Source organism: Suncus etruscus, chromosome 11, assembly GCF_024139225.1.
Source record: "Suncus etruscus isolate mSunEtr1 chromosome 11, mSunEtr1.pri.cur, whole genome shotgun sequence".
Lineage (NCBI taxonomy): Eukaryota > Metazoa > Chordata > Mammalia > Eulipotyphla > Soricidae > Suncus > Suncus etruscus.
The window spans coordinates 7,882,589-7,909,935 of NC_064858.1; the positions used below are offsets into that span (position 1 = coordinate 7,882,589).

At 56.4% G+C, this 27,347-nt stretch overlaps 1 protein-coding gene across 1 annotated transcript; it reads right to left on the reverse strand.

The window, feature by feature from the left end:
- Window positions 1-1,091: 1,091 nt before the first annotated feature.
- Window positions 1,092-27,023, reverse strand: ALPK3 (alpha kinase 3). The gene is made up of 24 exons (XM_049783929.1): window positions 26,887-27,023; window positions 25,478-25,601; window positions 24,598-24,658; window positions 24,049-24,153; window positions 23,719-23,922; window positions 22,873-22,962; window positions 22,117-22,168; window positions 21,511-21,632; window positions 14,007-14,124; window positions 12,040-12,780; window positions 11,519-11,703; window positions 11,360-11,454; window positions 8,760-10,728; window positions 8,062-8,209; window positions 7,744-7,871; window positions 7,582-7,617; window positions 6,797-7,077; window positions 5,588-5,676; window positions 4,842-5,056; window positions 4,127-4,175; window positions 3,667-3,948; window positions 3,391-3,455; window positions 3,202-3,255; window positions 1,092-1,279 (listed from the first exon to the last, which is right to left on the reverse strand). Exons 1-24 carry the CDS (start codon window positions 27,021-27,023, stop codon window positions 1,092-1,094), a joined length of 5,538 nt encoding a protein of 1,845 aa, XP_049639886.1.
- Between the last annotated feature and the right edge of the window lie 324 nt (window positions 27,024-27,347).

Here is a 27,347-nt window from a genome sequence, read left to right on the forward strand (position 1 = left end):
GGCTTACTCCTGACTCTGCATTCGGGAAGCTCTCCTAGCGCTGTTCAGGGGACTCTCTGAGATGCTGGGGATCAAACCAGAGTCGGCCAAGTGCAAGGCCAGTGCCCTCCCCACTGTGCTATGGCTCTGGTCCTCTTTTATCTTTATTTTTCTTCCTGTTTATTTATTTTGCTTTTGGGGCCACACCTGATAACGCCCTGGTAACGCTCAGGGGTTACTCCTGGCTATGTGCTCTGAAATCGCTCCTGGCTTGGGAGACCATTTGGGACCCTGGGGGATCGAATCGTGGTCCATCCTAGGTTGGCTGCATGAAAGGCAAATGCCCTACCGCTTGCACCACCGCTCCGGCCCCCGATTTTTTCTTCTTTTTATCTTTCCTTTCAGAATCACCTCAGCTTGGGACCCGGAAGCCCGGGGCAGCAATTTCCTTCCCACCAGGTCCTTCCTACTCACAGTCGTGATCACGGGCCACTCAGGACGGCAAATGGTGCATGTCCGCCACACTAGCTGCCTCTGACCCTCTTGCTCACTCGGGGCAAAGAATCTTCCGGGCAGAGTCCAGGGCTGACTAGGCTGGGCCGGGCTTCCTGGCTGGGTACAGGGCATCCTGAAGTACCAGGAGAGCACGGGCAGGGTGGAGACCCCAGCCACTCCCGTCCCCTCATCCGAGAACAACGGCCTCAGAGTTCCCATCCACCCCCCACCCCCCACCCCGAGGCGTCCTTCTCTCCACTCTCCCCATGCCCATCCAAAGCCTCCTCTTTAAGGAAGTCAGCCTGTATTAATGCCAAGTGTTGGAAACAAAAACCTTGGTCTCACACCCTTGAGGGATCAAAATATTGGGCCGTTTTGCATCCTACCCGGTTGGACCTTCTAGGGCTGAGGCATATCTGCTATTGGCAGTGTGGTGTCAGAGTGCAAAGTCAGTGATGACTGACAGACAGACAGACAAACAGGCAGGCAGGCAGGCTGACGGGCTCGCCCTCTGCCCATCTGGGCACCTAGTCTCCAGCCTCTCACTGGGCACAGCACCAAGAAGGGTGGGCTTCCAGTCGAACATTATCTCGGGGCATGACACAGCGGCTTAATCTTCAACTTGGCTCCCCGTTGCCCACACGTGCAGGAGAAAGTGACAGGTGTGGGTAGGCCTTCCCGTACAGGCAGCCCTGGGCACTAAGCACAATGCTGCCCCCCCCCTTCTCCAGAGGTCCCCCTGGGTCCCTGGTTTCCAGGGGCTCCAGCTTTGGGGGCTGTGCTGAGAAACTCACATCTGACCCCTCTGTGGAGCCAGGGAGGTCAAAATGAACTCGACCCCCATGGCCTAGGCTCTGCTGACCTATTGGGGTTCTCTTGGCCCTCCACTTTTCCTCCTCGCTTCCCCCGCTTCTTCCATCTTCTCTTCTCCTTTCTCCCCTACCCTCCCAGTTTCTCCCTGTCTCTGCACCTTCCTTCCTCTCCCACCTCGCCGGGGCCCCCTGCCCACCCTCTCAGGGGTCTCAGAGAGGACCCTGCCCTGCTCGATGCCACAAAGACCCTCCACAGAGAAACCTCATAGAGTTTTTGGTTTTGTTTGGGGAAATACACCTGGTGGCACTCCGGAGTCAGGAATCATTCCTGGCAGGCTCGGGGGACCCTATGGAATGCCAGGGATCAAACCTGGGTCGGCCATGTGCAAGGTAAACACCCTACCCCTTCCTGCTGTGCTATCGCTCCTGCCCCTGTCAGAGTTTTTATCCATTTGAATCTGCAGGGACAAGAGCCCCTGAGACTAGGAAAATCACCCGCTGCCTGGAACCCTGGGTTAGTGCCAGGGTCAGAGCTGGCCTGAAACTCTCTCAGCCTCACTCCCCGAACCCTGGGTTAGTGCCATGGTCAGAGCTGGCCTGAAACTCTCTCAGCCTTACTCCCCGAACCCACTCCCCAGACACAGCTCTGTGCCTCAGAGCCAACACTCTGTCAGAGTGTCAGAGACACCCCACAACAGACACGGCCCAAACCCCACAGGACCAGTGGGGACACCCCCAAATAATAACCAGAGCAGCCATGGTGCCCTCATAGCCCGAGTCCATAAGTGCGGCCAGGAAACTCAAGGCCTGTTTCAGAGGTCTGGCTGGCCAGATCACATTAGAAGATCTTGGGGCCAGAACGATAGCACAGCTGTAGGGCATTTGCCTTGCATTTGGCCGACCCAGGAGGGACTCAGTTGGATTTCCGGCATCCCATATGGTCCCCCAACCTGCCGGGGTGATTTCTGTGTGTAGAACCAGGAGTGATCTCTGAGCATCACTGGGTGTGGCCCAAAAACCAATCAATCAATCTATCAATCAATAAAGTTTTTAAAAAATTATATAGAGGGGCCGGCAAGATGGCGCTAGAGGTAAGGTGTCTGCCTTGCAAGCGCTAGCCAAGGAAGGACCAAGGTTCGATCCCCTGGTGTCCCATATGGCCCCCCCAAGCCAGGGGCAATTTCTGAGCACTTAGCCAGGAGTAACTCCTGAGCATCAAACGGGTATGGCCTGAAAAACCGAAAAAAAAAATTATCTAGAATCTGTGAGATGCAGAACTCACTGCTGGGAACTCATGGCCAAGGCACTGACAAAAAAATGGTGTGCCGGGCCCGGAGAGATAGCACAACGGTATTTGCCTTGCAAGCAGCCGATCCAGGACCTAAGGTGGTTGGTTCGAATCCCGGTGTCCCATATGGCTCCCCTGTGCCTGCCAGGAGCTATTTCTGAGCAGACAGCCAGGAGTAACCCCTGAGCACTGCCGGGTGTGGCCCAAAAACCAAAAACCAAAAAGAAAAAAAAAATTGGTGTGTCCAGGAAGGATAGGCCAGGTAGCCCTGGGGCAGCAGCCGCTGTTCACCACTGGCACTGTAGACTCTCCCAGCTTGGCTCTGTGTCCACTGGAGCTGCCCTGAACCAGCAGCCTGCTGGTGGCCCCCAACCCCAGGCTCAGAGGGAACCCCACCTCATCCATCCACAAGCACTACACAGAACAGCGGGTAGGAGACAAATTCGCTGCTTTTATTGTATCTGCAGGGGCCGAGTCGGCTGCAGGCCCCAACCCAGGAGGACACCTGGGAAGGACCCCAAAAGCAGGAACAAGGGCTGAGGGCAAGGCCCACCCCAGAAGCAGGCACTGTCCCCACACCCACGGGTGGGTGGTGCCATGGGTGAGCATGGTCATAGGGCACCTAACTTCCAGTCTCCACCTCCAGGCTGGATGCCAGGCCCCAGTCCTGCAGGTACAGAGCTGGTGGGAGCAGTGAGGGACAGGAGAGAGGGCGCAAGTGGATGTGGGGCACAGGGTGGGAAGTGGGGGTGAGGGTGGGTTGAGAACAATTACCAGGGACAGGCTGCCTGGGCCGCCTATGGAATGGCCACGTACCCAGGAGCCCACGGGCCGCTACCTCAAAGGGGGTCAGCAGGCGGTGGGGAGAGAGAACTGGAGGCCTGAGGGGCAACCAGGGCACAGCTGGCATGGGCAGGGGCCTGGTCCCCAGCAACAGCCAGTGTAAACTTCAAGGGGGGCCAGGGCACCCCATAACAGGAGGGTTTGGTGCTGAAGTCCAGGCAATGTCCCCCAGGTTCCCATCAGCAGGTTCCAGGGTTTGGGCTGTGTCCCCCCACGGGGACTCCAACTCAAGGCAGAGCCTGTCCCAGCGGCTGAGTAGTGCTGGGCTCGGGGGGCTGCGGCCGGGCCTTGGGGATCTTCTTTAGGCCCTGAGGACTGGGCGGGCCTCGCTTCTGGGGCTGGGGGCTCAGCTGGGGCCCCTTCCTGCCCGATGAGGGGCTCTTGGAGCCTTTGGCCTTGCCCAGGGCGTGAGCTGGCTCGGGGGCTTTGAGAGGCTGCAAGCCCAGCATGGTGCAGAATGGGGAGCAGCGGTGGGAGGCCACAAACTGGTCCAGCAGGGCAGGGGCGCAGCAGTCCTTGAGGCCTTGGTACCTGCAGCAAGCACGGAAATCAGGTGGGGGCGTGGAGGCCACTGGGGGCCCCTTCAAGTGTCCCCCAACTCCTGATGCCCAACAGCCAACAAGACACCCCTCTAGGATCTCAGTCCCCCATCCCACTCAGAGAGTATGTCTGTGGGGGCTGCGACCCTGGTCCCACCAGTGACACTCACCCCCGAAGCTTGGTGGCAATCTGGACATTCGTCATCTTCCAGCCGACCCCTAAAAAGAGACAAGAAGACACTGAGGAAGCCAGGAAGGGCACCTTGGCTGTGCCTGTGCCATATGTGAGCGCCCCGTGGGAACGGCCCAGGTCAGAGGTCAGGCACTGGGCAAACTGCAGCCCCCCATCCCTCGAAAAGCTCTGTGGGCATGGTTGCCCTAGTTTCTTTTGGGAGGCATTTGAGCCACACCTGGGAGTACTCAAGGCTAACTCCTGGCTTTGCACTCAGAGATCACTCCTGTCCGTGCTCAGGGGATGTTATGGGATGCCGGAAATCAAACCTGGGTCAGCTGAGTACAAAACAAGTGCCCTTCCTGCTGTGCTTATGCTCCGGCCCTATGCTGGTTCTCACCCCCAGTTTAACCTGTGCCCCAGGGCCAAGTTGACACCCTTTGACCCTGGGACTCTGCGCCCAGAAACTGGCCAGCCTGGCCCTGAGTTCAGTTCTTTCTTCTTGTGAGCAGATCAGGCTGGGTTAGGGGGGCAGACACCCAGCTCTTGGCATGTTCCATGGGTACATGCTCACACCCTGACAGACATGCACAAACCCACACATATATACTTATACATACACACTGACACACACATACACACACAAAGACACACAGACACACACAGACACATGCAGATGCATTTTGACACCCCTGGGTCCCCTCCACGCCCACCTGCCAGGTCGGTGACCAGGAAGCCGCCATTCGTCCACTGGAACAGCCAGTGCTGGAACGTCTGGCACTTGTGTGCAGCCTCAGAGCCCTGGGGTGTGGCGGCGCTGGTCCAGTGGCGGCAGCAATGGGTCTCTAGGGGCCCGCCCAGGTCCTCCTCCAGCGTGGCATAGGGGATGTTGTTGGCAGGCCGGTAGATGAGGTACAGAGGGATGATCCTGAACAGAGACACCGTGAGCTTTGAGCCACCAGCACCTACTTCTCCCAGTGGCCCTCAGGGATGGCACTGGACCCTGGTGCATGGGACTCAGGGGACTCTCACTCTGCCCAGGGTCAGCAGGAGACCCCAGACTAGGTTGGCTGGCTGATCATGGCAGCCACAGCCATGAAGACTCAGGACAGACCATGGGTAGGGGATGGCCAAGACCTTCTACCAGCTAAACTGAGGGGCCCCTACAGCCCCTGGCTGGCCTGAGCTCAAGGAGGCCCCATATGTCCATTCAGTCCCTGCCCTGCCTGCAAAAAGCCTTGAGACCTGAGGACCAAGGGTGGCAGCAGGTAGGGTCACAGGTTTATTGCCGACTGCAGGGGCCCCCACCTTGGTGCAGTCACTGCTGGGTTTGCAGAACAAGCAAACTGCAGGTGGGGTTCAGCAGGGGCCATGAATGTGCCCAAGATAGTATGAAAACCCCACCATGGTGGTCGATGCTCTGGCCTCCCAGCCTGCCCCCCTGGGAGCAGGCACTCACTCAGGAACCTCCCCAAAGCCGGGCACTGCACGAGCCTCGGCCGCGAAGATCTTGCAGTACTCGCGGCTCATGTTCTGGATCTTGCAGCCCTGAGGACCACGGGGACCATGAGGGTCTCAGGCTGGCACAGATGCCCCTGCACCCTCTGCGCCCCCTCCCACCTCTCATATGCAAGAAACAATTGGGCCCTGGACCTGAGTCCAGGGCAGCCTGAAGAGTCATTCCACTACTACCCCTACACTACACCCTGCTTCTCTCAGCTGCCAAGGAGGAGGTTTTGGAGATTGGTTCACAGCCACTGCTTCTAGGCTGTCTCCAGGAGCCCTGGGAAGAAGCTGGCAGAAGTGGGGGTCACTGCATGGAAGCGGGGAGGAAGGAGTGTCTCCTTCGTGCTGCTTGGAACAACACCTAAAGCATTCTTCTGCAGCCCATTTCTACTGCAAAAAATGTCTTTCTAGAACCACCTTTTGGGTCCAGAGCGTAAAGGTGGTCAACCAGGGTTTGATCTGGCATCCCATAGGGTCCCTCGAGCCTACCAGGAGTAATTTCTCAGCATAGAGTTAGAAATAAACCCTGGATGCCACCAGGAACAACCCCCACAAGAAAAGCACAACCATGGGGGGTCAAAGTGATAGCACAGAGGTAAGGCATTTGATTTGCACACGGCCAACCTGGGACCGACCCAGATTCGATCCCTGGTATACTATATGGTCCCCGGAGCATGCCAGGAGTGACTTCTGAGCACAGAGCCAGGAGTAACCCCTAAACACTGCCAGGTGTGGCCCAAAAAATAAAAGCACAGGGGCTGGAGAGATCGCACAGCGGTAAAGCATTTGTTTGCCTTGCATGCAGCTGACCCTGGGAGCAACCCGGTTCAATTTCCAGCATCCCATGTGGTCCCCCAGTCTGCCAGGGGAGATTTCTGAGTGCAGAGCCAGGAGTAACTCCTGAGCACCACTGGGTATGGCCCAAAACCCAATCAATCAATCAATAAAGTTTAAAAATATTAAAAAAATAAAAGCACAAACAAAACACACACACACACACACACACACACACACACACACACTTCCAGAACGTTCTACTTCTCCAAGGATTCCAACTGGTCTCAGCCTCTCCTTTGGGAATGCTAAGACTGAGGCAGCTCCTCCTCCTCCCCTGGGGCCTGCTCTGGGGTCTTGGGGGGAAGGGGAGGTGGCAGCCTCATACCTGGATGGTCACATCGTAATTCCTGCCTAGGAGCGAGGTCTCGCCACCGGGCCCGAACACCAGAAGACTGGCCACCTTGAGAACGCACGTGCGGCCCGACTCAAAGATGGGCTCGAGCCCGTAGATGACCTTGGCCTGTGATGCCTTCTGCAGCCCCAGCCCTCGGCCCTGGCCCCGAAGTTCCTCGCTTGCTAGGCGCCCAAAGAGCTTGTCCCCCCAGCAGCCTGAGTCGGCCAGGCCCTTGGCGAACACCATGGGGGTCATCTCGATCTCCTCTCCCACTGAAAGGACGAGAAAGGGGGGACTGGGTACCTCTCTTTCCCAGCCTGTTGGCCAAGAGAGCAGGACCCCAATCCCAAACTGCCTCTCCACATGGTGAACCCCATTCCCTGACCCAAAGCACTTCTCCAGACTGGCCCAGGGGTGTTGGAGTCAACAAGCAAACAGATCCCTTTTTGGGGGGGGGGGCCGGGCACACCCAGCAGCCGTCAGGGATTACTCTGGCTCTGCATTCAGGAATCATTTGGCAGACTTGGGGGGATCCTATGGGATGCCAGGGATTGAACCCAGGTTGGCTGAGTGCAAATGCAAGTGGCCGCCATATTTACCCACTGTGCTATCGCTCCAGCCCCAGACAATCCCCTCTTAGCTCCATGTTTAAGACAGAGTCTTCAGGCCCCCATAGCCGCCTCTCTCAGATGCCTCCTCCATCAGATTAACAGATTAACAGGGAAGCCTCCCTGCTCCCCCCTAGGGCCTTTTGCTCCTACCCCAGGACGCGGAGCCTTCCCCTTCTTCTCTGGAGATGAAACCAGACAGGACTGCGGAGAGAAGGGGAGAGTCGCTGCCCTCAGAGGCTGCCCTGCACACAGCCATGCCCGACAGACAGGGTAGGGTGGGCAGCAGGGTCTGGGGGGACAGTGGGATCTGGGTTCGGGGGGTCTCACCCTCGGGGCTGAGGGTGAAGTCCGTGGAGGCAGCCCCGTGCTGGTTTCGGATCTCACACCGGTACAAGCCACAGTCCACGCCGGATGCCCGCACAATGGCCAGGGCTGCGGGCCCCTCGTCTCCTGCACTGCAGGGGGACCTGCCTGTAAGGTGAGGTGTGGACCCCCGAACCAACCCTGGGGAGATGGGGTCACACGGGTCTGCTCTGCTGGCTAGACCAGAGAGGGTATTTGTTGACTGATTTGGCACCTCTGAGATGGAGGGTGTCCTGGGTCGTGTAGGTCACGGGCACAAGGGGTCCTGGGGGTCCTCCTCACCTCCTGTCGGCCGCCCCCACTGGGCACTGGTCCTTGGTCCAGGTCAGCACTGAGTCACTGAGGATGTTGAAAAACTGACACCAGAGTTTCAGGCTGCCGGAAGCATCCGGAAAGGCTTCCGCTCGGATCTTCCGAATTACCTGAGGGGCTGAGAGGAGCGAGCAGGCTGGGAGGGACCCTCGCACAGACCCCTACACCCCCAGTGCCCTCAGACACACAAGCAGGAGACCCCCCATGTGTCCCCACAAAGAGCATCAGCCTGCATCCTGCCAGAGAAGAAATGCATCCTGGGTGGATAGAGATAGCACAGCAGTAGGGCTTTTGCCTCGCACACAACCGACCCAGGATGGTCAGTGATTCAAATCCCAGCATCCCATATGATCCCCCGAGCCTGCCAGGAATGATTTCTGAGCGTAGAGCCTGGAGTAACCCCTGAGCACTACCAGGTGTGGCCCTCAAATAAAAACAAAAGAAAGCGTCCTGGGGGTGGGGGGTAGCCCAGGCTTCACCGGACTCTGCATAGACTGTGGGTGCAAGGGGCACCCAGCGGCCCCAGGGGCCTGTACTCTGAGGCTCTAGTTCCTGCACTGAGGGACAGAGCAGGCAGCAAAACGCAAGGAGCACTTTCCAAAGAGGCTCACTCAGTCAGGTTAGCCCCACAGCACCTCTGCCTCCAGGCAGCCCTCCCCATAACTCACCTTTTAGCGGGTCACTGGCTTTGCTGGGCTGGGCCGGGCCGTCCTGTTTGCCCTCTTTGCAGGCTGGCTCGGCTTCAGGCTCTGCCGGTGGTGTTTCCTCTCCAGCCCGAGGCACCTCCAGCAAGCTGGCTCTGCGGACCTGCGTTGGGGATCGCTTCTCCCGGCCTGGGGAACCGGGTGCCAGGTGCTTCCTGGCCTCACGGGGGGACACGGTGGGGCTGTCTCTATCTCTGTCTCTGTCTCTGTCTTTGGATCTCGGCACCTCTCCATCTCCTGCGGCTCTGGCCTTGGGGACTAATCGTTTGGGCCGAGCCCCAAGTGCCAGCTCCTGTGCCGTGGCTGCGGGGATACCGGCCTGAGCCTCGGGGGCCACAGGGGAGCTGCTCTGGACTGGAAGGGGTCCCCACAGGTCTCCCTCTGGCCGTAGTGGGGTCGCAGGGCTCTCCTGAGGGGTAGGCCCCTGTGGGGTGCCCTTGCCGGGGGCCCCAGTACCCAGCCCACGGCTTTCCTCGCCCACCACGATAGCTGGGACTGAGAGGCTGGTGCTAGAGCCCCTGGCAGCATCTAGTGCCTCCACCTCACGCTCCAGGAGGCCAGTGATGCGCCTTGACGTTCTTGGGGTGAGCAGCAGCGTCTGTGCGCTCTGAACCAGGTGGTCGCTCCCTGCGTGCTCCAGGATCCGCCGCGACGTGCGCGGGCTCAGGCCAGCCACCTCCACCGTGGGCACCAGGCTGGCAGGGGGTGCCAAGGATCCCCCACTCTGCTCGGCCCCCGACAGCTGCAGCAGCAGCAGCAGGTAATTCTTCAGGGAATCGATGAGACCCGGGTCACAGCTCCGAGGGCCGGGGGACGCCTCGTCCACACCCTGGGTCTCCTCGTGAGCTCCTTCACTGCTGGCCGCACTGGCGGCCCAGGACTGGCTCTTTCTCGGGGGCTTCGGGGGTGAGGTGGGAGCAGGACCCATTAAGGCCCGGTTTCCAGAGGGTGGGATGGCAGCTGCTGAGCTGGGGTGTAAGCTAGTGGGGATGGACACACCTGGGGTGAGGACAGCGGGGATATGGTCACTCCCTGCCACACACGGTACAGTCCCGGGTGTCAGGCAGCTGCCATCCAGCTGTGTGACCTGTCCAGTTGGCTTCAGACCATCCTCACAGGAGACGTCCAGTCCTACCACCTCCTGGTCCCCAGGGGCTGGAGCCACCTCAGAGGCCAGGAGGACACCGGGCCTCTCGCCGACTGTGGACACCGCAGGCGTTGGCTCAGAGGGTCCAGACACCTCCACAGTAGGTCGTCTGGGCTGCCAGCTAAGATCACTCAATGAGCCTGACCCTGGCTGACTGTCCTTGGCAGCTGGAAAACTCCCTCCTTCCAGCTTATCCAGCTGTAGCACTCCATCTTCCTGTGTCTTTCTATTGTCCTGTGTCCTGTCTTCCTGCATCTGTCTGTCTTCCTGCGTCTGTCTGTCTTCCTCCATGCATCCATCTTCCTCCATCTTTCCATCTGCCTCCATATATCTACCTTTCTGCAGCCTTCTGTCTTCCTGTATCTGTCTGTCTCCCTGTGACTGTCTATCTTCCTGCATCTGTCTCTCTTCCTGCATCTGTTTGTCTCCCTGAGTCTGTCTGTCTTCCTGTATCCACTTCTTTTCCTGCATCCTCTCCACTCGTGTCTCTGGCCTTCCCTGGGCCTCCACCTTCTCCTTGGGCCTGTCTCTCTCTTTGGAGGCCTCATCATTCACTGGGGTCCTCTCCCCCCTGGACCCCACTTCCTCCTGCCCTGCACTTTGCCTATGTGTGCTCTGCAGACCTCCAACCCCATGGCCAGCGGGACTCGACTCTTCCCGCTGGGCTGCTGTGTCTGTGGGTTCTGGGGAAACCTGACTTTCAGGAGCACCGTGACCTGCGGGGCCCACCTCCTCCCGGCGATCGGCCCTCGGAGAAGAAGCCTGAGTGGTCTGGGACGCAGGGGCCTGTGACACAGAGATAAAGGCTACATGTAGGCTATCACCCTACATGCCTCCCATGCCTCCCACCCTACAACCTTCCCACAAACAGATGCCCACTTTCCCGAGGGAACTAACACTGGGGTGGCAGGCAAAGGCCACGGGAGCTACCCACTGTACTATCTCTCAGGCCCCCATCACAGCCATTCAAAGTAACATTTTCCAAGAATGTTTAGAAGCCGCAGGGACAACAAGGCTGAGCGTGAAAGGGAGGAGAGAAGTGACCACTGCCCAAGTCACCCTGACACCAGGGGGCTGATTCAGGAACCAGCCACTGCTTCATACGGAGCCTGGCCTGACCCAGGAAGGCAGGAGGGCCTCATCGCTGTGCATTTTCCTGAACAAGGGCGACTGCTTGATTTTCACACTCAGGAAGCTGCACCATAGGCCACAATGCTACTCCTGGTTTTCCAAACTTCTCCTGCACTTTCCTGGCCCTTCCTCGCCTCCCCTGGGCCCAGCCCCTGATTGTCAGGTGGCCTGCCTGGCCTACAGAGATGAGCTCTGGGCTGCCTCACCCTCTATAAATAGCCCCAGCTCAGGAGTGGCTGGAGCAAGTTTCCATGAGCTCAGCACCCCCTCCAGTCCTGGAACTCACCTCTCCTGAAGCCCCTGCTGGGCCCTGGAGGGCGCTGCTGTGTCTGTGCCGGGCAGGAGGCGTGGGGGTGCCGGCAGCCTGCAGCTGGGCCTTCCCTGGGCTCTGGGCCAGGGGTTCCGGGGCTCCCCTTGGAGTCTCAGGCTGGGAGCTGGCTGGTGCCTTGGGCTTTGGGGGGGGCAAATCTCTTCCTGTTGAAGAGCCTGGGAGGCTGACCCAGGACATTGGTGGCCTGGCCAGGGGGTTTTCCAAGAGGTGGCTCCTCTTCCCTTGGAGGCCCTGAGATCTGGGTGCTTTCGGCATACAAGTCCTTCAGGGAGAAATACACGACCTTGCTGGGGCCTGGGGGTGGAGTTGGATTGGGGGGTGAGGCCCGGGGAGGACTTGGGGCAGAAGGAGAGGCTCTGGAAGGGCTTGGGGCAGGGGGAGAGGTTCTAGAAGGGCTTGGGGCAGGGGGAGAGGTTCTGGGAGGGCTTGGGGCAGGGGGAGAGGTTCTAGGAGGGCTTGGGGCAGGGGGAGAGGCTCTGGGAGGGCTTGGGGCAGGGGGAGAGGTTCTGGGAGGGCTTGGGGCAGGGGGAGAGGTTCTGGGAGGGCTTGGGGCAGGGGGAGAGGTTCTGGGAGGGCTTGGGGCAGGGGGAGAGGTTCTGGGAGGGCTTGGGGCAGGGGGAGAGGCTCTGGGAGGGCTTGGGGCATCCTGAGACTGCCCAGGGGTGCCAGAAACTGATATCTTGGCACCCACTGCCCCAGGGCTGCCCGGCCCGTGAGCAGTCCTGCCTCCAGGTTGGGACTGAGCTAACTCCACAGTGGCCCCAGGTCCCAGCAGCCCGTGGGAGTCTGCCTCGTTCATGTAGGAGACAGAGTTTTCTGAGGTTTTCGGGGGGCTCCGCACTAGCGCCTCCATCTCTGGCCTCTTCCCAGCCGGCTTTGGCCTCTCCACTTTCTTCTTCTTCTTGGCAGTAGACTCCTTCTGGGGTGCTCTCTGGGAACCCCGCTCCATGGCCTCACAGATGTAGCTCAGCAGACCCGGCTCTCCGTCCTCGCCGTTCTTGGGGGCAGCTTCACCGTTGGGCGTCCGCTCGCTGTGGTTCAGCACTGGGCCTGGCTCAGCTGTGGGGGGCCCCACCTGCCCCTCTTTGCCTGACTCCGGGGGCACCCCGGCCCCACTGAGCCGCCGCTTGCGCTGGAAGCGATCGGGGCTGAGCCCACGCAGGGCATCCGCCTCGCCCACCGGTGCGTGGCCCTGCCGCCAGTTCTGCTCCATCTCCCTCATCTTGGCCACTGCCTTGCGCTTGAGTTTGGCGAACCAGCGCTGGTGGATCTTGTATTCCGTCATGGTACCCACCTCCAGGACACCTGAGCACGACACGATGCCCTTGGAGTTGTGTGCGGACGCCTGGTAGATGGCAGCATCGTCCTCTTGGCACCTGAAGGGATGCATGTGAGAAACCAGCCTCGGGGGTCCTGCCCCCACCCCAACTTCTTCCTATCCCTGTTTCCCCCACCATACCCCGCATGCTCCTTTAGAGAGAGAGGAGCAAGGCAGGCATGAGATGAGCGATCCAAGGTCGCCTCACCAGCCGCCAAGAGACGTGGGGTCCCCAGACAGCTCCCTTTGGAAGCAGGTGACACGCATAGTCTAGGGCACAGCTGAGGGAACACAGCACTATTTGCGGCTTCTGACCTCGTGGAAAGTGTCTCTGTGGGCCAGCACCTCCCTGGCTGTCAGAAATACTCAGGCCTGGGATGGCCAGCGGGGAGGGTGTTTGCCTTGCATTCAGCCATCCTGGGTTCGATTCCCGCACCCAGTAGGGTCCCCTGAGCCTGCCAAGAATGATTCCTGAGTGCAGAGTCAGGAGCAACCCCTGAGAACCTCCAGGTGTGACCCAAAAACAAAACAAAACAAAACAAAACAAAAAAGCAATATTTAGCCTGGGCCAGAGCGATAACACAGCAGTAAAGGCGTTTGCCTTGCATAAGATGGACCCAGGTTCAATCACCAACATCCTATAGGGTCTCCTGAGCACCACCAGAAGTGATTTCTGAGTGCCAAGTCAAGAGTAATCCCCCAGGCTCAGAGAGATAGCACAGCGGTGTTTACCTTGCAAGCAGCCGATCCAGGACCTAAGATGGTTGGTTCGAATCCCGGTGTCCCATATGTTCCCCCGTGCCTGCCAGGAGCTATTTCTGAGCAGACAGCCAGGAGTAACCCCTGAGCACCGCCGGGTGTGGCCAAAAACCAAAAACCAAAAAAAAAAAAAAAAAAAAAAAAAAGAGTAATCCCCCGAGCACAACCTGGTATGGCCCCAAAACCAAAACCAAACCAACAAAAAAAGACACCCATGTCAAAGCAGTAGGGTGTTTTGCCTTGCACACGGTTGACCCGGGATGGACCCGGGTTTGATTCCCAGCATCCCATAGGATCCCCAGAGCCTGCCAGGAGCTATTTCTGAGTGCAGAGCCAGGAGTAACCCCTGAACACTACCTGGTGTAGCCCCAAAATAAAAAACAAAACAAAAAATACCCAGCCTTGGCCAGATGGGCCAGACCATGACTTTCTGAGCACTCCTGGATAGCAGAGTTCATCCCAGCTGTACCCTGGCCCCAAGCACCCCAGGGATACCCCCCCCCTTGGGTTCAGAGTTGCCCTCACCGGTAGAGCTGCAGCGTGTGGCACTTGCCCTGCCGAGTGATCTGGTACTTGGGCAAGCCACAGTAGCGGTCCAGCTCAGTGTCATCCTTGTACCAAGTCACCTCTGGTTCTGGGTACCCTGTAAGGAGTGTGGAAAAAGATGGGGTCACAGCCCAGGGGCACTGGGAGGAGGGGAGTGAGAGGCCGGATGCCCCCTTTCCCCATGCCGCAGGGCTCAGGCCTTTGAGAGTTTCTTGGAGATGTCCTGTGCATGCTTCCTGCCACACTGTAAGCGATTCGGGGATGGAGGCAAATACAGCTCAGCTTCCCAGGGAGATGATCCCCAGATCTGGGAGTGGGAGTGAAAAGCTTCCACCCTTCAGTGACTGTTCTGTGACTGACTGCAACTAAAGTTCTGGCATACAGTAACTTCCTTCTCCAGCACCTTCTGCCCATCGTCACTGCCTGGGTCTCCGCATTCCAGCTTCCTGAGTCTCCACATACCAATAATCTGTCTATGCAGTCAGTTTATCCATATATTCATTTATCCCCATCCAATACATTCACTCATCCATCGTCCCATTTGCCATTATCCATCCATCCACTCATGGTCTATCTATCTATATTTATATACTATCTATCCATTCCTCTAATATTTATCTATTCTTCCATCCACCCATCCATTTAACCATCTATCCATCTATCCACCATCCATCATCCACCCATCTATTTACCTACCAGTCATTCCTTCCATCTATCATTCCTTCCTCCAGTCCACCCATTCATAACCCATTTATCCATCCACAGAGTCCACCCACCCACTCATCCATCTATCCACCCATCCATCCATCCACACATCCATCCATCTACCCATCCATCCATTCACCTATCCATTGATCCACTCACTCATCATCCATCTATTAATCCATCTATCCACCCATCCATTCATCCACCCACCTATCCATCCACCCACCCATTCATCCACCCACCTATCCATCCATCCACCATTCATCCACCCACCCACTCATCCATCTACCGATTCATCCATCTACCCACCCACCCATCCATCTACTCATCCACCTATCCACCCATCCATTGATCCACTCACTTACCCACCCATCATCCACCCATTCATCCATCTACACATCCATTCACCCATTCATACATTTCCATTAGTCTACCCATCTTTCCATAAATTCAGCTTTCTCTACATGCATCCATTTGTCCACCACCCATTTGTCCTCCCAGCAAAACTCACCAACCCTGTCACCACTGTGACATTGTCTACTCAGCCCCGAACTCTGATGATGTCTAGTCCCTTCCACATGAAGAGGTCACTAGTGTTTGCCACATCCCCCACTCCCCCATGGCATAAAGCAGATTGGCCCACTAATAACCCCCAAACTGCTAGTCAAATCTAATTCTTTAACTGAGAAGTGGGAATTAGGACCTACAGAAATTCCTAAAAATTAAACATTTTTGGCTTGGGGCCACACTCAGCAGTGCTTAGGGATTACTCCTAGCTCTGTGCTAAATGCTCGCTTCAAGGACCATTCCAGGCAGTGCTTGGTGGGGCTCATACATGGTTGGGGGGGGGGGGAAGCTGGACCGGGATCATCTTCATATAAACCAAGTGCCTTAATCCTGTTCTCTCTCTCCAGCCCTGACATTCAGCTGGGAATTTTACTTCGGAGGGACACAGCCATGATCCGCCACAGGGACCAAGAAGAGAGCACGTGGTCGGCAGCAAAATGGAAAAAGCAAAAGTTCAAAATAGAACAAGAGATGGGAACAGGCACAAACGACCTCTCCTGCCGCCAAGGACAAAGTCATGCCCAACCACTGTGGTTCTGACCTTCACAGGCTCGTGGTGGTCTGAGACCCTCTCGTACTTGCAGACAAGAAGCGACATTGTGGGCCCGGAGAGATAGCACAGCGGCGTTTGCCTTGCAAGCAGCCAATTCTGGACCAAAGGTGGTTGGTTCGAATCCCGGTGTCCCATATGGTCCCTGCCAGGAGCTATTTCTGAGCAGATAGCCAGGAATAACCCCTGAGCACCTTCGGGTGTGGCCCAAAAACCAAAAACCAAAAAAAAAAAAAAAAAAAAAAAAGAAGAAGCAACACTGTATGGGTGCTGAGGTGACCTGGGGAACCCATGACTATCAGGGACCAGGGAAAGCATGATAGCCCAGAGCAGAAGCTGGACGGCCTTCAAGGGAACAGAATTTCAGAGGGTTTCTGGAGCCAGAGAGACCGTTGCAATGGCCCTGCACATGACCATCTGGGGTTCCACCCCTGTCACTGCACTAATGATCCCCGAGCACAGTCAGAAGTGGTTCCTGGGCCCGGAGAGATAGCACAGCGGTGTTTGCCTTGCAAGCAGTCAATCCAGGACCAAAGGCGGTTGGTTCGAATCCCGGTGTCCCATATGGTCCCCCGTGCCTGCCAAGAGCTATTTCTGATCAGACAGCCAGGAGTAACCCCTGAGCACCGCCGGGTGTGGCCCAAAAACCAAAAAAAAAAAAAAAAAAAACGTAATTTATTGAGTTACCAGGAACCATATGCAACATTCTTAAAATTATATAACATTCTCTAATTCAGTTATAAAGATCACACATTAGCAATCACCTAAATACATATTCTGCTAATTTACAAACAGTAATATAAGAAAATAGGGGACAAAGCAGTGGCGCAAGCGATAAGGCATCTGCCTTGCCCACGCTAGCCTAGGGCAGACAGCGATTCGATTCCCCAGCGTCCCATATGGTTCCCCCAAGCCAGGAGCGATTTCTGAGTGCATAGCCAGGAGTAACCCCTGAGCGTCACCGGGTGTGGCCCCAAACCAAAATTAATAATAATAATAATAGCATTCCTTTCCAAGTTTCTTTGAAAGAACAATGGAAATCACCTATTCATTATTCTATCTTGTTAAGAAAGTTACAAACAGAAGGGTAGGATTCTAATTCTATATTTTGATGATTCTGAAGTGAGGTCTTAACTTCCCTCCGTTCCTCCAGAAATCAATGCTCATTTCTACTACTGTCACACAGCAACCTTAATTTAGTTGACTCGATGATAAAATCTGGGCTCATCTCTGTCCCCACCAGGTGGGTCCATGAGTGGTGGAGATCAGACCTCTCGAGCAGCCCTTTCCCCTGCCTCCCACCACGCCTGCCACAGAGCAGGGGGAGCAGAGCAAGGACTGGTGGGGGCAGCCAAGGACTGGGTGGATGGGGAGGGCATGTTGAGGGGCTGGGCATTTAGAGAAGTAACTACATTGCGAACTATCCTAACAATGAGAATGTATGAGGGAAATAAAAAGCCTGTCTAGAGTACGAGTGGGGGCGGGGAGGGGAGGAGGGATATGTGGGACATTGGTGATGGGAATGTTACACTGGTGATGGGGGGATGTCATCTTATATGACTGAAACCCGACCACAATCATGTTTTTACCCAAGGTGTTTAAATTAAAAATATTATCAAAAAGGGTGGGCGGGGCACAGGCAATGCAGGGGAGCTCGCCACTGGAACAAACTTTGCACCTAGAACAAACTTTGGGCTGCCCCAACTGTAAAGCGAGATCATGTCCCCACTTGGGCAAGGTCCCCACTTACATCATGGCCTGGGCAGCACAGGTGCCGCCATATCAAGGCAGTGACCTCACTCTGGCCAGAGCCCTGCCCCATGACAGACATGGGGGGCAGGGGGGGCAGGGCGTCTAAGTCCAGGGAGGGTGAGGAGCAATCCAAAGACAGGGGACACTGCTCAGTGCATCCTCACCAAGGGAAGGGGCTGCTGTGGGATGGGGGAGCCCCTTTATTTGGAAACATCCCCCCAATCTCCTGTGAATCCGAATGTAAAATCTACGATAAACAGAAGGTGAAAGGGGCCTATCCTGGGGGTCCTTCATATATCGCCCTAAACATGCATTTATTTCCTTTTACTTCTTGGCTCTCTCTCCCCTCCAAGGGAAACTTGGCTCTCTTTCCATAGATGTCACTAAATAAAACTATTTTTAGGGGGGGTTTAGTCTTTATCTGGCAATGCTCAGGGCTAACTCTTGGCTCTACACTCAGGAATCACTCCTAGCAGGGTTCAGGGGACCCTCTGGGATGCTGGGGTCAAACCCAGGGCAGCCACGTGCAAGGCAAACACCCTAACCACTGTGCTAATACACCGGCCCCTAAATAAAACTATTTTAACTCGTTAAAACAGGCATACACCCTGGTGAGGTCATCCCCAATTGATAGCATATATGTGTGTCCATAAGTGTGGATCCTTGCACACACACATATTAGCACATATAAACACACGCACGTATTCATATACATAAACGCTGTCTGACATATGTGCGAGCGTGCTGGCCTGCAGGGCCCTGGCGCCCAGGAGCCCTGGCTTTGCTTTCGCCCTTCACACCCCGAGCCGTCAACTCAGCCAGCTGGCCTGAGAGCTGCCCGAGATGCAGCTTCTTTTCCAGTTGTTCCCAGGTGGGAAGAGCCAGGATGAAGGAGAAGCAGAGGACGGGGTATGCAGCGGTTCCCTTGAGCTCCTGGAGCCCGGGTTGCAGAAGGCCTCACCACAGGCCTGAGAACACGCTGCATGAGCGCCACCTTTTCTCCCCTGTGTCCTCCCAGCCTGTCCTCACGAAGCCCTGTGAGGTGTGAGCTGAAGGTCGTGGGTAGAGACCACACTGAATGAAGGAAACGAAAAGCGAGGTTCTGTTCCAGTCTTCCAGGAGCAAAATCCAGGGGACAGGCAGGACAGGATTTGCATAGATGGCAGAAAAGACTCAGAGAAATAAAGTCAATGCTTTTGTGTGCAAAGCCCCTGGTTTGCACGGGAGGAGAGGCAGGGACAGTTACTGTCTCCCCATGCCAGTCAGCCACCTTAGCCAACCATTATCACCTGTCTGGGCTGCCCAGATCCAGTTTCCTTTTTCTTTTCTTTTTTTTTTTTTTTGGTTTTATTTTGCTTGTTTGTTAGTTTTTGGATCACATCCAGCAGCGCTCAGGGGTTACTCCTGGCTCTACACTCAGAAATCGTTCCTGGTGGCTCAGGAGACCCTATGGGATGCTGGGATTTGAACTGCCATCCTTCTGCATGCAAGGCAAACACTAACTTCATGCTATCTCTCCAGCCCCCAGATCCAGTTTCTAACTGTCCCCTTTGTCCTCTCATCTGCTCACAAAGGCCCTTTCCCTGACTTCCTTCTCCCTACGAGGCTGAAGAAGCCAGCTTGGACCAGGATGGGAAGGAAGTGCTGGACGGTCAAAACCCGAGTGAACCGACTCACACTAGCTAAGCCCTGTCTCTTAGCATGACTAAGAGCGACACAGTGTCTGTGCACGGATCCCCTCATCTACAATAAAAACAAACTTTCTTTCCAAACAAGGATTGAAGAAAGTCTGAAGAGGGGAAAAAAGTGCCTGCAATGGGCCAGAGGGATAGCACAGGCGGAGAGGGCATTTGTTTTGTACGCTGCCAGCCTGGGTTCAAGTCCCTGGAATCCCATAGGGTCCCCACAGAGACAGGAGTAAGCTCTGAGTACCACTGGGTGTAGCAAGAAAGAAAAGAAAGAAAGAAAGAAAGAAAGAAAGAAAGAAAGAAAGAAAGAAAGAAAGAAAGAAAGAAAGAAAGAAAGAAAGAAAGAAAGAAAGAAAGAAAGAAAGAAAGAAAGAAAGAAAGAAAGAAAGAAAGAAAGAAAGAAAGAAAGAGAGAAAGAGAGAGAGAAAGAGAGAGAGAAAGAGAGAGAGAAAGAGAGAGAGAGAGAAAGAAAGAAAGAAAGAAAGAAAGAAAGAAAGAAAGAAAGAAAGAAAGAAAGAAAGAAAGAAAGAAAGAAAGAAAGAAAGAAAGAAAGAAAGAAAGAAAGAAAGAAAGAAAGAAAGAAAGAAAGAAAGAAAGAAAGAAAGAAAGAAAGAAAGAAAGAAAGAAAGAAAGAAAGAAAGAACAAGGAAGGAAGGAAGGAAGGAAGGAAGGAAGGAAGGAAGGAAGGAAGGAAGGAAGGAAGGAAGGAAGGAAGGAAGGAAGGAAGGAAGGAAGGAAGGAAGGAAGGAAGGAAGGAAGAAAACCTGAAAAGGGTGAAGCTGGGTAGGAAAGGGTTGTTCTAGAATGTTCTCAGTGCCACCTACAAGAGAAGCAGATGGAAGCAATGCCTGGAGTTCTAGAAAACCACCATCCAGCTTTTAACACTTCGGGAGTGACCTCAAATGATGCTCAGGTAGCCTAGATGGGGTCCCTCTGGCAACACTGGTCAGTGGGGTTATCAATGCAGATGCCATGGTTACACCAAGGGTGCTCAGGATCAAACTCAGGGGTGCTCTCAGTGACACTGAGGGGGCAGGTGGTTGCGATGTGCAATGGCCTAGACAGAGAAAGGACAGGGTCCCCTCCCATCCCTGGGAATATGGCCTGAAGCAGAAGCTAGGTAGGCTCTTGGGTCAGGGGGAGATTACCAAGGGGACCCCAAGCCCAGAGTCCCCGAGGAGCTGCCTGAGACTGCTGAGTCTTCCAGAGTTGGGGTGGCTGTGGCCAAACACCACTGACACTTTCTATATACTTAAAATAAAAACAGGGGACCAGGACTAAAGTGATAGCACAGCGGAAGGGCACTTGCCCTGCCTTGCACATGGCCAACCATGGCTCCATCCCCAGCATCCTACAAGATCCCTTGAGCCTGCCAGGAGTGATTTCTGAGTACAGAGCCAAGAGTAACCTTGAGTGTCATTGGGTATGACCCAACACCCCACCCCAAAATCCAGGTGGCCTAAGTGTGAGATCCAGGACTATGGGCTGCCTGGCTGGAAGGGACTGCCTGAGGGAAGGGGAGCAGGGCAGAGGAAACCTGGATGTGGGAAGCTGTCAGTCTTACCCCCCACCCCACTTATCCTCCTCTCCCAACGCAGATGCCCTCCACTTGCATGGTATTTAACCAGGTGCCTGGCATGCCTGTACATCAATCTTAAAGGCACCCATTTTACAGGTGGATGGCATTGACATGCTTAGTATCAGGCTCTGTTGTGGGGCTCAATATGCTCTTGGCCTTCACTGAGATGAACAGGGGGTCCACAGCCCCTTTTGTAAGACCCTAGGCCCACTAAGGTAAGGAGGCTTTCCTAAGATGGGTCTTTTCTTTCGTTTTGGGGGCCACATCCAGTCCTGGCAGGCTTGGAGGGGGCATATGGCATACCAGGGATGGACCCCACATTGGCTGCACATATGGACCTTAAGATGGGTCTTTTTTTTTTTTTAGGAGCCACATCTGGCAGTGCTTAGGGCTTACTCCTATCTCGGGGGACCCTGTGGGCCAGCCGCACATAAGGCAAATGCCCTCTCTGCTGTCCCATACATGACTCAGGACCCCCAAAACAGGTGTGGAGGACAGAAATGGGGGTTCTGGACCATACCCCACGCAAGGTGGGACCAGAGAAAAAGTGAAGAAAAGCAAGGCCATTTTTCTGAGGGTTCAGTGGGGCCCCTCATTCCCTGTGTATCCCAGCTCCTAGAAGCCAGCCCCAGACAGGGTTACCTGTGACGACGCAGGTGAACCTGACATCGCTGTCCTCGGACACTGCCCGAGACTTGAGCGTCGTCTCAAACACTGGCTGCGTCTCCTCTGTGAGCTGCGCGATGATGGAGCAGAAGGTACTTCTGGGGAGAGGCAGAGGCTGATTCAGGGAGGCCGATTTCGGGCAAGCAGGGGACTCCGGGCCAGACAGCACCTTCCTCAATCTCCTGCCTTCCCGACCGTCCACCCACCAACCTCCAGCCCGGGCAGGGGCCTTGCTGCACCCACCACCACCTACAACATCTTGGAGCTTGTTCTTTTCCCAGTGGAAGGGAAGCACTGGGCTCACCTCCAGAATTCTAGTGACCTCTCTGGGAGGTGGCATCGCAGGAGGAGAATGGGACCCCACATACACACACCAGCTCCACTTTCCTGACCTGATCCTCCCCTGAGCGGCCCATCTTCCCCCCAACCCATCCCGTGTTTCCTGGGCATCACATGCTCGGTGCTAACCCGCATGGCTGGCAGCCTGGGGCACGCTGCAAACTCCTCAAACCACAAATAGATTCTCCCAGAGCCGCTGGCGGGACTCAGCGTTCCCTCGTGTCGCCCAGACTCCCAGTGCACCCCAGCGGGGACAGGGCGGGGGGGGGGGCAGCTCTCCCCACGCCAAGGCCTCCTGCAGGGCCAGAGGAGACAATACCGCCACAGGCGCGAAGCGAAGCCTCAGAGCCAAGTGTCAGGTGACGTGATGCTCAAGCCGTGCCCAGCCCTGGCACCATATGTAAGCAGCGGCCCAGTGGTGAGGGGAAGCAATGGGATGCATGCAGAAGGCAAAGTGCCCTGAGTTTGTCTTTCTCTGGGGGCCCTGAGTTGCATCACTATTTCCTGACTGCTCCCCCAGACCCAAGTATTGGGGCCACAGGAGCAAACCCAAGTCCTAGACGGACATTCTAAGGGCTATTCTCTGAGGCTACCACTCGGGGTTTGAGAGTAAAAAGGGGTCTAGAATGGAGAAGCCTCCAGTATCCCCTCCCGCAGAAATGCAGGCACCCAGACTTTGGGGACGGGCATGGCCCCTCACATATGTAGATGGCTTAAAGGGGACCTCTCTATAAGCTGTACACTTCAGTTGGGTCCAAGTCATGTGTCCTAAGCCCTTGGTACTGCCTCTCTGTTTCACTGGGGCCCCTAGACACAGCCAGTGTTTTTGTGCCCTACACTCAGGGAAACCGAGTCCTGGCCCACCTGTGTCCGGAGAATTTGGACCCCAAATTTCACTCCCCAAGGTGATTTCACCCCCCCAAGGTAGCACAGCTCTCTCTGGAGTTGTCCCCCTCTGGAGAGAGAGCCTGGAGCCAACAGCAAAGCCAGGAACGTCACCTGGGGCACTGGCCTGTGAGCCCAAGAGTAGAAGAAGCCGCAGAGCCTTGGGGGTGCTGGAGCTAGGGGCCTTCACTGACTTCTTGGCCTCTTGTGAGGGGAACAGCAACAATCACGCTTTCCCCTGGGCTGATCTGGTGATGCAGCCATCTAGGGGGCGTCTCCCCAACTGTCCTCTAGGGACGCCCCATTGCCCACTCCCCGTTGTCCTTCTGGGAACCCTTTCCCCACTTCCCACTGCCCCTAGCTACTCTGTTTCCAGATACTCCTGTCTGAAATATTTAGGGCGCTCTGTCTTGTCCTGCCTCCTGTTCTGACCTCCAGACCGTGAGACCCGCTCCCCCCTCCCACCCACCTCGAACCAAGGATCCTCTGCATCCAGCCCGGCAAGGCAGCAGAGACATTTGTCACTACAGGAACCAGTGAGTTTCTTGGGGCTCTCGGGTGGGACCAAGAGACAGTGACACATCCACCCAAATCTATGTGGAGTGTCCCCCTAAACTCAGCCTGGAAGGAGACAGTTATCGACTGTCTCAGGGCCAGCCTTGCCCATACAGCAGGTGTAGGCTGAGGAGGGCAGAGGGCAGATATGAAAGGGAAAATGTGGGTGGGCAGATAATGAGATGAAGCAGGAAAGGGTTGGGGTTCAGAAGTGGGATGGGGCAGTGCAGGCCTCCCTGGGGAAGGTTCCCTCACCTGTCCTCCCACCCCTTTCCAAACACCCATGCAACTTCCATGGGTGACCCCATGCTCAGGGTGTGGTCCCGCCCGGCCCCCTCACCCCCATGCAGTTGGTTAGTGCGCAAGCTTGTGCCAGAGTCCCAGTGCCCGAGTCGCAACCTTTACCTTCCGGGGCTGGGGTGAGGCTGCCGGCCGCCGGGGGAGCTAAGCAAGAAGAGCGAATGGAGCCGTGAGGCCGGTGCCTGCGAGGCCAGATCCAGGGCCATGGGGCGACGCGGCCACTCTGGACCTTGCTATTAAAAGGACCCAGCTGCCGAGGGTTAGCAAAGGGACCTCGCAGCCGGACACCGGCGGATCTGAAACCAAGAGCTCGAGAAAGGCAGCGGACCAGAGGGGGTCAGGCACCAAGCACATCTTGGGGGTTGTCTGGCCCATTGTCCCTGACCCCCACACACAAAGGCCCAGGCCAGGCCAAGGCCTTCCAGCCCTACTTACCCCAGCCCAGCCCGGAGCCAATGGCCTCAGGGCCATTCCCACGGCAGCCACTACTGGCCTTTGGTGGAAGAAATGCCCCCATTCCTGGAAACACCCCACAACACGCTAGGAAGGAGACAGGGCTGGCAGGGGGTCCGTTAATGTGTTAAAGTCTGTTAAAGAGCCGGCCAGGCACCAGCTGGGACAGCAGAGGGAGGAAGGAACCCAAGGGGTTAAAATGCAGCAGGAGAAGGAGAAGGGCACCTACTTTGGGGGGTACAGCTTGCCCCGCCTCCCTCTTCCAAGGCAGCTGACTTTGGCTTTTGTTTGCTTGTTTGTTTTTGTTTTGGGGTCACATTGCTCAGGGTTACTCATGGATCTGCGCTCAGAAACCACTCCTGGCAGGTTCGGGGGACCATATGGGATGCCGGGATTCGAACCACCGTCCGTCCTGGATCAGCTGCGTGCAAGGCAAAAAGCCTTGCCGCCGTGCTATCTCTCCGACCCCATCCAACTTGTGACTTTAAGGAGAAGCTGCAGAAGGTACCCCAGCATCTCTTGATGACTCACGGTGAGGGAAAAGGATGAGAGCATACAGGAAGATGGTGAGAGCCCCCCAGCTCTCTGGCACCTGTCAGGGACCCCGAGAATAAGGCCTCTGTGCTACCAAGACAGAGAGGAGCCCAGGATGTGGGCAGAGAGGAGTGGATGTGGGAGAGCTGAGGAAAGGTGGCGGAACCAGGACAGTCCTGGAAAGACCCTCTCTCCCTCCCCACCAGACACCAGGCCATCTCCACAGCCTCCTCCACAGGCTGCCCACCCCTCACATTTCCCCTCAGAACACAAATGTGTCTCATAGCAGGAAGTGTAGTTCTGGTCTATGGGGGTCTGTGGGGACCTATGGGGGTCAGACAGCTTGACAGGAGGGAAAGAAGATGCAATGCTGCCTGCTCAGGGCAGGAGGAAGGGTCCCTATGAGCCTAAGTCTTGGGGTTATTTAGGCGTGACTTCCTGTGCTGGTAACATCAGCTGCATCTCAGGCTTGAGTGATAGCACAGCAGCAAGGAGGGCACTAGTCTTGCACACAGCTGAGGCAGGTTCGATCCGTGGCATCCCAAAGAATCCCCCAAGCCCACCAGGAAGACCCTGAGCATTGCTGGCTGTGGCCCCCAAACAAAAGATTAGCAGTACCACTCAAGACATCCTGTAGGAAACAAGGCCCCCCCAGCACCTGGCCCCCTGCACCCCTCCCTGAACTGTTCTTCTCTCTCCTCTGCAGGGCTGAGGTGGAGCCCCCAGCAGGGAGGGAGCCAGCCCCTCTGGAGCATCCACATTTCTTTCCACCTCTTGTGGGAAGTTGGGGAAATCAGAGGAGGGGTCCTGAGGACTGGCTAGCAGGCAGGGCCTCCCACTCAGACTCCAGCCCTTGTTAGGTCCGGTCACGTGATACCATTCGAGTTTTATGCAGAAACAGGTTCCGGTTACACGGAACCTTCCCAGCTCCAAGGTCAATGCGGCTGATGGCAAGGAGGGGCTGGACCTCTCCAGTGTGTCTCAGAGCCTGTTGTGGGGGACTGTGGACAGACACTTCCCACGGGAGCAGCTGGCAGCCACCTCAGCTACCAGCTGGGACCACACCCCAAAACCTACCCCTACCTGTTCCCCAGATACAGGCTCCTGAGGTAGAGCAAGGCTGATGCCCAAAGGGGGCAGGAGGGCGGGAACTATAGTACATTGGGGAGGGTGCTGGCCTTACGTCTAAGCAACTTAGGTTCGATCCCCAGCATCCCATAGGGTTTCCTGAGCACCGCCAGTAGTGATCCCTGAGTGCAGAGCTAGGAGTCAGCCCTGAGCACCGCCGGATGTAGCCCAAAAATGGGAAGAAACAAAAATAAACAAAAGGGACAGGAAGTTTCATGGCCACCGTCATATCCAAGTTCCAGGTACTCCTGCCTGTGTTCACACCCAGCCTTGAGCTCTGGGCAGCCACACCTCCTGACTGATGGGTCCAGGGGCAGAGCATCACCAAGAAAAAGGGGTGAAGGGCCCTTTTGGGGCAGCCCTGTCCCCACACTGGCAGGGCAGTGGGACTGGGTCCAAGTGACAGCCACGGATCAGGCCCTCATGGGCACCCACAGATTCTGCGCATGGTCCAGTCCATAGAGGGCCCCAAGGCATGGCCACTGATTCCCCCTGACCGCTCCCCAGGTCCCTCAGCCCCCCTCAGGGCAGCCACCCCCCTCCTGGGACCCAGCTGAGAGGAATTTCAGTCCCCCTCGTGGCCTCCTTATCTCTGACTCTGGAATCCAGACTGGGTTGGGCGGCAGGAGTGGGAGGAGAGGGAGGGAGTGTGGGATGGGAGGGGGCGCCCAGGGGAGAAGGGGAAAAGCATTGGCCCCCTGTGAAATCTAAGTACCCTAAACTGGGCCCTTTAGAATTCAAGGGACCCCAAAGTCAGGTCCTTTCCAAATCAAAGTACCCCAAAGTTGGTTCCTTTTGAAATCAGAACCCCCAGAAGTCTGGCCCTTTAGAGAGCAAAGTTGCCCCAAAGTTGGACCCTTTGAGATCAAATTACCCAAAGTCAGGCCCTTTTGAAATCAAAGTACCCCCAAAGTCAGGTCTTTTAAGATCAAAGTACCCCAAACTCCAGCCATAGGGCTGACAGAGTCCTTGAGGGCTAAAGGGAGGAGGCCACATCCCAGACCCCAGGCCCCTTCCCCATTCCAGGCTCCAGATGCCCCATAGGGTCATGGGCACCCCCAGACCTGCTGCTGGCTCCTCAATGTCCCATGATCCCAGCTCCCCAGGCCCCAGCACCCCCTGCACCCCATCCTGCCCCACACCCCACGACCTGCCCACCTGGTCTCGGGCCGCACACTGAGCAGGTAACTGCGACTGGCAGGCCCTGGCGTCCACACCGGCCCTTCATCCTCGCTGTCCGCCACCGGCCCTGAGCGCGAGCCCCAAGCCCTGCCGGGGCCCCTGCGTGACCCCATGTTGCTGCCACCAACTAGCTGTGGCTGCTGCTGCCCCTATTTATAGCTCCGGGCGGTCACCTGTTGCTGTCCTTCCCGGCCCACCCCCTGCACCCCTGCAGCCGCCTCCCGGCTGACTCGCACCCCTGAAGGATGCCCCCGCCCCCAGGGCCCCAGGGACAGGCACGGACTCGCCCCGTTATCTGGGCTGGTGGTTTTCTAGAAGCAATGCAAAGAGAAGAGACAAAGAGGCCAGAGAAACAGCACCACGAGACATGCAGCTGGCTCAGGATTGGACCCCCAAGGATCCCAGAGGGGCCCCTCCGAGACTGCCAGGAGTAATCC

What these genes read in the sequence shown, in the direction of transcription:
- ALPK3 (XM_049783929.1), bottom strand. Translation starts at nt 27,023, where the DNA reads ATGGGGTCACGCAGGGGCCCCGGCAGGGCTTGGGGCTCGCGCTCAGGG. An exon ending in TCTCATCCTTTTCCCTCACC is followed by an intron (nt 24,154 to 24,597) that starts GTGAGTCATCAA and finishes TCTCCTTCCTAG; the next exon opens with CGTGTTGTGGGGTGTTTCCA. An exon ending in GTTCACCTGCGTCGTCACAG is followed by an intron (nt 14,125 to 21,510) that starts GTAACCCTGTCT and finishes CACTCCTTACAG; the next exon opens with GGTACCCAGAACCAGAGGTG.